The sequence below is a fragment of the Ceratotherium simum genome, chromosome 5, assembly GCF_057802395.1.
Source record: "Ceratotherium simum simum isolate JZ-2026a chromosome 5, ASM5780239v1, whole genome shotgun sequence".
Taxonomy (NCBI): Eukaryota; Metazoa; Chordata; class Mammalia; order Perissodactyla; family Rhinocerotidae; genus Ceratotherium; species Ceratotherium simum.
In genome coordinates this window covers 81,727,153-81,737,537 of record NC_141904.1, presented here as the reverse complement: position 1 = coordinate 81,737,537, position 10,385 = coordinate 81,727,153, and the positions used below count along the sequence as shown (strand labels likewise).

General features: G+C 35.0%; 1 protein-coding gene across 3 annotated transcripts in view; it reads left to right on the top strand.

Annotated features, from left to right (window-relative positions):
• The window catches only part of RAD18 (RAD18 E3 ubiquitin protein ligase), a 257,812-nt gene that overhangs the window by 194,703 nt on the left and 52,724 nt on the right, over positions 1-10,385 (top strand). For all 3 annotated transcript variants that reach the window (XM_087431391.1, XM_004442198.3, XM_087431392.1), the window contains 2 exons: positions 4,081-4,157; positions 5,458-5,518. In XM_087431391.1, the coding sequence (XP_087287517.1) occupies positions 4,081-4,157; positions 5,458-5,518 (138 nt within the window). The remainder of the gene's footprint in view (positions 1-4,080; positions 4,158-5,457; positions 5,519-10,385) is intronic.

Sequence of the window (10,385 nt, the reverse complement as noted above, 5' to 3'; positions counted from 1 at the left end):
AGGGATTTTAGTTACGCTTAGTGGGGAAAAATATGAGAAATGAGAAGAGAAATGAGTCTGGTCCATGTAGTTCAGAATCAAAAGTTCTTGTTCATATGTTTTTAATTTCTCTTTTAGGTGCAAATGCATTTAGGATTTAGGATTGTTATGTCTTCTTGGTGAACTGACCCCTTTACATAATTTCCTCTTTATCCCTGGTAACATTTATTGTTCTGAAGTCTCTTGTGGCTCATATTAATATAGCTATTCTAGGTTTCTTTTCATTAGTATTTACATGATAAGTCTCTTTCCATACTTTATTTTGAACTCATCTCTTTTATGTAAAATTGGTTCTTTGTTGAAATCGTTTAGTTTGGTCTTGCGTTTTTAGCCAGTCTGCATTCTCTGTCTCTTGTTGGTGCTTCTAGGCTATTTACATTTAATGTAATTATTGATACACTTGGCTTTAAACTTAACATCTTGCTAGTTGTCTCCTGTTTGTTTCATCTGATTTTTGCTCCTCTTATCCTTTTTTTACTCTCTTTTGGATTAATTATTTATTATTATTATATTTTATTTCTACTATTGGCTTATTTTTTTACCTCTTTTTCAAAAAATTTTAGTGGTTGCCCTAGGGTTTATAATATGCACCTTTAGTCAGTCAGTCTACCTTGAAATAATATACTACTTCACTTATAGTGTAAGAACCTTATAACAGTTTACGCCCCATCTCTAATTCTTTGTGCTATTGTTGTTATGAATTTTACACTTTTACATATGGTGATAACACAATACATTGTTATTGTTTTTCCTTTAAAGAGACAACTATCTTTTAGAGTAGTTAAAAATAAGAAAAATATATTTTATATTTATCTTCATTTTTACCATTCCTAGCACTCTTCATTTCTTCTTAGAGAAATGAGTATCTGCTTTTATATTTCTTCTGCTTGAAGAACTCCCTTTAACATTTTTTTAGTACAGGACTGCTAATAATACATTCTCTTAGTTTTTGTTTGTCTCAGAAAATCTTTATTTCTCTTTCACTTTGAAAAAAATTTCCATTGGTATAGAATTCTGGATTGGCAGGATTCCCCCCCCCACACACACACTTTAATTCATCACTTCATTTTCTTCTGGCTTGAATAGTTTCTTATAAGAAGCATGCTGTGATGTGATGCTTGATTTTTCTTTGTGTAATATACTCTTTTTCTCTGGCTTGAGAATCTTCTCTGTGTGTCTGTGTGTGTGTAAGTCATTGTATTTTTGTTTTGTTTTGATATCTTTTGAGCTTCTTGCATTTGTGGTTTGATGTCTTTCATTATATTTGGCAAATTCTGGCCATTAGGTTTCAAATATTACTTCTCTCTTTTTTCTTCTTCCTCTAGGATTTCTGTTGCATGTGTGTTAGACCTCTTGATATTGTGCCACAGCTCTTAGATGCTGTGTTCTGTTTTTTTTTTTTTTCCCCTCTCCCTTTCAGTTTGGGTAATACTATCAATCCCATTTCAAGTTCATGGATTCTTTTCTAAGTTGGGTCACGTTATCTCTGTTAATGTGTTTTTTTATGTCTAACATTTCTATTTTATTCTTCTTGATGGTTTCACCTCTCTCCTAATATGCCCCATCTATTCATACATGTTGTTCATCTTTTTCACTAGATATTTTAGTGTATTAATCATAGTTATTTTAAACTCCATATCTGATAGTTTTAACATGTGGGTGATATTTGAGTTGGGTTTTGTTATTGTTGTTTGCTTGCTTGGTCATATATCTTGTAAATTTTGGTTGAAAGCCAGACTTTATATGTGACAATCTAAACACTGAAGTAAATAGTATTTGTGCCTAAGAAACGGATATGTCCTCTTCTGCTAGATTTTTATTGTGTGAGGTTGACTCAATTTGGGTTTTGTTGTTACTGTCGTTGTCCTCAGTTTACCACCAATTTCATATCTCTTATGCTTAGGTTGGTGGCTGAGTTGCCAAAAGTTTTTTTTTTTTAATGTACCTGTATCACTGACACTTAGGTTTTCCCTGTGAACCTATATCTCCAGGAGTCTCTCTTCATGCTTACTTCTCTCACAGTGGTAGATTGCTGTTACTTGTTGCTTGGAGCATGCCAGCTCCATGATAGGGAGCATGGGGTGGCTCTCTGTTATTCTAGCTTGACTCAGTCTTAAGCAGGCTCTTTGATCCTGGGTCTCAGGGCTGGGGCGCTCTCAGTGATCCTGTCCCTCCCCAAGTGGGAGGGGTCCGCTAGTGGTCTGGGCCCAGTGTGGTTTCCTGACCCTCCTGCAGGATTTTATTTGTTTGTTTGTTGGTTTGTTTCCCCCCAACAACAGTGGGTAATTTACCTGTGCTCTGAGGACTACAGTTTTGCTGACCTCCCCTCAGTGGCTTAATGCTTTTGTTTCTTAAGAGTTAAAGATCTAGTTAGGCTTCATGTCTTTACTGCAATGGAGGCTGTTCTCCTTTCCCAGGCCAGGATCTGGAGGGATAGTTTTTCTAGTTTCCTACCCTTCCCCCAGTAGTTCTTGTGAGTGCCCAGTGAGGTCTATAGAAAATAGCCTTGGAATAGGTGTGACTCCCCTTGTGTCTAAGCTTATCAGGATGTTTATACTTTCATGGTGGTTTACCCTTGGCCTTTTGTGCTTCATCAAAAAGTTTAGCTGAAATGTTCTTACCCAGGGGTAGGGTGGTCCTGGTCTTTCTCCTGTGCACTGCCTTATGTCAGCTAGTGCTCGTGACCCCTCTCTTCTCTAAGGCTAGTTGAGATTTTTCCTTAGATTTCAGGCTAGTTGGTTCGTCTGTGACCTTAGCTCTGATGGATTCAAGAAAAGTTACAGTTTTATAGATTATTGAGCCTTTTCTTGTTAGGATGGGAGTGACACTATATCCAGCTCTCTATGTGTTAAACAGAATCAGAAGTTTCCCTGAAAGATTTAAGCGCCTAAATTGTATCCAATCCTAATATAGTTTCTTTAATAGCTTAGAAGAGAGTGTGGCAGATGTTCTCTATCTTGAATAATACTTGTGTTAATGGAGTGGGTAGAATGCGAGTGGTCCCTTTGCTTTCCTGTTAGACAGTGATTCAGTAAGTTTATGCTAGCTGTTCATGCTCACAGAGCTAGATATTGTTTACATTGTTTCTATAAGTTTTATAATATTAGGGAGGCAAAAGTTACCTTTCAGTGCTCAAAAAACATAAAATTTAAATTGAGATAATTACATTCTTAAATGATCCTCTTGAGGACTGTGGGTTTTGTAAAAAAACTTCTTAATAGAGATTATTTCAAATTTATATAAAAGTAGAGTGAAGAGTATAGAGTTACCCCATATAGATGTTATCCAGTTTAAACAATTATCAACCCATGCCTCATGTTGTGTCATCTGTCATTGACAGCCCCTCCCCCCACTGATTATTTTGAAGCAAATTCCAGACATAGTGTCCTTTTGCGTATAACCGTGTGTAAAGGATTGTAGATTTTTATTCTATACCACGTGTATTTTAGTTTTAGTATGTTGACTTTTGGGGCAGAAAGATAGTGTTTGCCAATTCCATGCTATTTGCATTCAAAGGTATTTGTATATGTGACCCAGTGTATTCCAGATCTCCTTGATATATACAATTGGTAACTACACCTACTGACAAAAGTTCTGGAGACAAGGCCATTTTCCTCCTGGTATTCATAGACCCTGTCTCTCCTTGAAAAGTAGCCTGTTGTACGACGTTTAGTATATTGGAGTTTGAGTGGATATTCCTTAAGAACTGAATTCACGCTAACAAATTAATTTTCATATTCCATTGGGACCACTGTTTATACCTATATACTCAAAGCAAAAAGCAAATTGACTTTACTAAACTCTTCTGGTTCTATTTTAAGCTGTGTTTGCATGTGTGAAAGTTGAATGTTTTAACTCTGTATTCTTATTTTTTTAACCTTTTATGTTGAAATAACTTTAGACTTACGAAAGAATTATAGAAATAGGACAGGGAGTTCATGTATACCCATCGCCCAGCTTTAGTGTTAACAGCTTACATAACCATAGGACAATGTGCAAAACTATGTAATTAACAATGGCTATATGTCTTTATTTTAACAGCTGCTGAAATAGTTCAAGAAATTGAAAATATGGAGAAGACTAGGATGCATCTTGAAGCTAGTAAACTCAACGAAAGCGTATGTTGATGGTCTATTTCAGTATCTGGGTAGAAATGAAGGACAGAAAAGTTGAATACCCTACTGAAATTAAAGCAAGCCAGTATTAAATCTGTTCAATGAGAAATGTACTGGAAGATATTCCCATTTCACATGTTATGATTTACTTGCAGCTCATTTTTAGCACAAAAATCTATCATATTTAGCAGTCTTCTAGCACAAAATGGAATCCCAAGTTGAGTTTATTAGTGAGTTACAGTGGAAGAAGCATGTGCCTATCAGGTGGCCTTGGTACTGGTCCTTTCTCTGCTGGTTGTGTGTTTGATAAGCTATTTAACTTCTGTGGCCCTTAGGCTCTTTGTAAAACTCAGGGTTGAACTATATGATCTCTAAGACCCCCTTTTAGCTTTGGCATTCTGCAATTCTGTGATTGTACTGCTGGAGAAATTAAGTATTTGTAAGAGTTTATGAGGATTGATTATCTGTTGGGCTTATTGAGGGAACCAGAGACCTAAAATTCTTCACTATTGCCTCCTCCTAGCTTGATGGTTCAAAACTTGAGGAAAGGATACCAAAGAAGAAAATAGTCATTGTGTCATATGACACTGGAGGAAGTGTTTTGGGCTCTCCCAAGTAGACTTTTTTTTCCTAGACCATCGGTAATGTGTTTGTAAGGAAAGCAACGACCTTAGGGAAGTAAGTTTATAATCAGATGGTAGAAAAAATGACATTTTCATTGGTTTTTTTAGTACATGTGTGCTAACTATAAGATGGAGACTGTAATGAATCATCTAAATAGATTTCTGATCTTTTAAGTCAAAGATTTTAAAAAGTGGAACTAGAAATTTAGCACACTAAGTGTTGTGTTATTGCATTTTCTCTATATAATTACCTTTCTAGTAGCCTTGGAGAAATTAAGTTGGAAAAGATAGAAGACCAGCAAGAAGATCTCCCTTATTAATGATCTGCTAAACGTCTCTTCAGTCTTGCAGTTTCAGGTGTTACCTGTTGTATTAATTAATGTGAGAAATTAAATATTGAAAATGGGAAAGTTGATTGTTGTGTTAATACTTCATATATTCTAATGGGATCAGTGTAGCATTTTCTTTCTACTGATGAGAAAAAAGTAATGAGTAAAATATATACTAATTATGATTTTCAAGGCACATACACAGGAGTTATTCTTCCTAGGTCTATATAAAACAGAGATGAGAGATAATTTTCCTCTATTTTAAACATCCACAATTGAGATTTTAAAGTTTGTAGTACTAATTTTGTCATTTTTAAAAATTTTTAATTAAGAATTTTTGAATTATTTTAGATAATGATTTTTACGAAGGGCCAAACAGAAAAGGAAATCGATGAAATTCACAGTAAATATCGTAAGTTTTGTGACGTTTTCTTTATTTGTAAAGAACTGGGGTTGCAGTTTTTCACCTTAAGTAGTTTTTTAACGTAAAGTTTTTTTATTAATGTTTGATACAAACTTTTCTTGTTAATATTACTTGAGACTGAATTTTAATTGAGTGTTTTCTTAGTGACCTTTTTTTATAACTCTATGTGCCTGCTGTTTTGATTTGTGACTAACATTCTACTTTGAGCTTATCACTAAGCACCTTACAAATATTAATTAGTTGTTCTCAAAGCATCTCTGTGAGAAGAAAATGGGATTAAAATGGAAACATTCCTGACTTTCCATCCTGTCCTCAGGCCACTCAATGATAATACTTTTGTGAAGAATTTCAGTACTTCTGGGGCCAGCCTGGTGGCATATTGGTTAAGTTCTCACGTTCCGCTTTGGTGGCCCAGGGTTCGTGGGTTCAGATCCGGGGCGTGGATCTACATACTACTCATGAAGCCATACTGTGGCAGTGTCCCACATACAAAATAGAGGAAGCTTGGCACAGATATTAGCTCAGGGACGATAGTCTTCACACACACACACAAACACCTAAAAAAACTAGAAAAACAGATAAAATGTATAAAACAATGGTTTTTCAGATACTGGAAAAAAATAGCACAGGACTGTGATTCCTGAGAGAGAGAGAAAAATAAGATTATGAGTTCTCCAGTTCCAGCAGCTTACTGCCTGTAGGCAGTGTAAAGACAAAGGGTGAGGGAACCCCAAAATAAACTGGTGGTATCACTGAGTAGGTAAAACAGAAATCAAAGGTGTGGGAGGCCAAGGTATCTAGAATCTGTGGGACAGCTTACCAGAAAGGAGGGAACCACAGAGAGAAGAGAGCTCTGAAGATCTGCAGAAAGATCCTGGTAACCTTTGGCTGTCTAGTAATCTGCACATGAACGAGAGAAAATTGCCTGAGACTAGGGAAGGAACTACTTGAAAGGGTTAGCCGCAGAAAAATTTCTGGAGCTCACACAGGGCAAGGAACAGCTTCACTTCACCACCAGCCATAGTAGAAAAAACCTCATACTATATGGGACATTAATCAGGCAGAATCTTCAGAAAGGTATTGCTGCTTTAGGAGCTGGGCTAAATTACATTAGGGCCAGATAATAAATATTTAGGCTTTGCAGGCTACATATGATCTCTGTCAAATATTCTTCTTTCTTTGTTTACAATCCTTTATAAAAATATAAAAACCGTTCTTAGCTAGAGGGCCATACAGAAATAGATTATAGGTTGGATTTGGCCCTTGGGCTATTTGCTGACCCTTCCTCTAGACTAATGGCTGCTCTAATTTTTCCTAATAAAAAGATTTTTTAAAAACAGACTTCATTTTTAGAGCAGTTTTAGGTTCATAGCAAAATTGAGTGGAAAATACTGATTTCCTGTGTTTCCCCTGACCCCACACATGCACAGTCTATCCCACTATCAACATCCCCTGCCAGAGTGGAACGTTTGTTATGATCCATGAACCTCCATTGACGTGTCGTTATCACAAAGTCTGTAGTTTATGTTAGGGTTCACTCTTGGTGTTTCATATTCTGTGGGTTTTGACAAGTATATAATGACATGTATGTACCATTATAGTATCAGAGAGAGTAGTTTCACTGCCCTAAAAATCCTCTGTGCTCTACCTGTTCATCCCTCTTTCCTTCCTCACCTCTGACAACCACTGATCTTTTTACTATCTTCATAGTTTTGTTTTTTCCAGAATGTCATATAATTGTAATCATACAGTACGTAGCCTTTGCAGATTATCTTCTTTGACTTAGTAATATGCGTTCAAAGTTCCTGTATATCTTTTCATGGCTTGATAGCACATTCTTTTTAGGCCTGAATAATATTCCATTTTCTGGATATTCTACAGGACATCATTCATTTATCAATTCACTTATTGAAGGACACCTTGGTTGCTTCTTTTGGCAATTATGAAAAAAGCTGCTATAAACGTTCATGTGTAGGTTTTTGTGTGGACAGAATTTTTCAGCTTATTTGGATAAATACTAATGAGTGCGATTGTTGGATCATAAGCTATCTTTAGTTTTATGAGAAATTGTCTTTCTAAGTGTCTATACCATTTTGCATTCCCACCAGCAATGAGTGAGAGTTCTTGTTTGCTCCATATCCTCACCAGCATATGGTGGTGTTAGTGTTTTGGATTTTTGCCATTCTAACAGGTGTATAGTGGTATCTCGTTGTTTTAATGTGCGTTTTTTTGATGACATGATATTGAGCATTTTTTCATCTGCTTATTTGCCATCTGTGTATTTTCTTTGATGAAGTGTCTGTTCAGATCTTTTGCCCATTGTTTAATTGGGTTGTTCATTTTCTTATTGAGTGTTAAAAGTTCTTTGTATATTTTTGGGTGACAGTCCTTTATCAGATATGTCTTTGCAAATAATTTCTCCAGTCTGTGGCTTGTTTTCTCATTCTCTTGATAATCTTCCCTAATAAAATTTGAAAGCAAGTCTTGAAATGATTCCGTTGATTCCAAGTAGCCTGATGTCCTCCAGAACAGAATACAATACACTTTAAGGATAGAACGAAATCTAGCAACCAAGACTATGAAATGAACAGTATCCAGTATCCTATTGAAATTACTAGAAATGAAGTAATTAATGAAGCAGAAAAGTAAGATCCATAGAAAGGAGAAAAATCAATTAATAGAGCCAGATCCAGGAATGACTGAGATGATGAAACTAGTAGACAAAAATGTTAAAACAACATTTATAAATATGCTCCATATGTCAAGAAGGAAGAATAAAGTGAGGTCCTGCTGAGGTGAGAAATGGACCATATAAAAAAGACTCAAATGGAATGCCTTAGATGACAAACGTACCTGAATTGAAAAATACATGGGATGAGCTAAAAACAGATTAAGAATATATTGAACTGAATGAAAATACTTCAGATCAATGTGGGATGCAGCTAAAGCAGTGCTTAGAAGGAAATCAATAGCTTTCAATGCTTGTATTAGAAAAGAAGTTTTAAATTAATCTGTGCTTTCAGCTTAAGAAACTAGAAAAAGAAGAGCAAATTCCACCCAAAGTAAGCAGAAGGAAGGTAGTAGTATTAAAGAGCAGAAATCAATGAAATTGAAGACAGAAAAATAATAGAGGAAATCTGTGAAACCTAAAGATCAATAAAATTGATAAACCTCTAGCAAGCCTGATCGGGATAAAAAGCGAGAAAACACAAATTACCAATATCAGGAATAAAAGAGGGGAATTTACTAGGTATCCTGCTGATATTAAAAGAATAATAAGGGAATATTATAAATAACTTCATGCTAATAAATTTGAGAACATAAATGAAATGGATGAATTCAGTGAAAGACACAAATTATTAAACCTTACTCAAAAAGAAATAGATAAGCTAAATAGCCCTGAATCTATTAAATAAATTGAATTTGCATTCCCAGGAAGGAAACTCCAGGTCCAAATGGCTTCACTGGTAAATTCTATGAAACACAGAAGGAAGGAAATAATAATAATTCTACACAAATTCTTCTAGAAAATTGAAGAGGAAGGAATACTTCCTACCTCATTTTATCAGGCCAAAATTTCCATGAAACTAAAAGCCAGACAAAGGCAGTATAATAAAAGGTCTGACCAATAGTCCTCATGGACATAGATGCAAAAATCCTTAACAAAATTTTAGTAAATCAAATCCAGCAATGCATAAAGAGCATAATACATCATAAACAAGTGGGATTTATCCTAAGAATGCAAGATTGGTTTAATGTTAGAAAATTAATCAATACAGTGAATTATATTATTCTTATACTGTGTTCACTGTATTAACAGACTAAAAAACACTATGATTCTCTTAAGTAGATGCAGAATAAGCATATGACAAAATTGAACATCCATTAATAATAAAAACTCTCACTGAACTAGAATTTCTTCAATCTGATGAAGGATATCTACGGAAAATCTACAACTAACATCATATTTAATGGTGAAATATAGAATGCTTTTCTGACTGGGAATAAGGTAGAGAGGTCCATTTGTACTACTTTTATTCAGCATTGTACTGTAGGTCCTAGCCAACGTGATAAGGCAAGAAAGAGAAATAAATAATACGTGCATTTGAAAGGAAGAAATAAAACTTTTTATTCAGTCGACACGATCATCTTTCACAAATAGTATGAATCGTAAAAAAAGATAAAGGACTAGCCCTGGTGGCCTAGTGGTTCAGTTCAGCATGCTCCACTTTGGTGGCCCAAGTTCAATTCCCAGGTGCTGACCTGCACTGCTCTCTTAGCGGCCATGCTGTACTGGCAGCCCACATACTAAAAAATAGAGGAAGATTGACACAGATTTTAGCTAAGGGCGCATATTCCTCAGCAAAAAAAAAGATAAAAGAAAATGTGATGAATTATATTTCATTAAAATTAAAAACTCGCACTCTTCAGAAGACAAATATGAAAATGAAAAGGCAAGCCACAGATTGTGGGAAAATATTGCAAAATTTATACTTGACAAAGTACTAGTATCTCTATTATATAAAGAATTCTTACAATTCAATAATAAGGCATATACCATATTTTTGAAAAGGGTAAAAGATTTAAACATTCTTCAGCAGAGGGGATATTCATATATCAAGTAATCACATGAAAAGATATGGTTAGTCTTATTGGTCATTAGTCATTAGTCTTTAGGAAAATGTAAATTAAAATGACATTGAAATAATATTACACACTTATTTTAATGGCCAAAAAAAAAAAAGAAAGGACAGTATCAAGTGCTGGCCAGGATATAGAACAAATGGAACTCGCATACATTGCTGGTGAAAATGCAAAACGATACAGCCACTAAGGTAAACATTTGGGAGTTTGT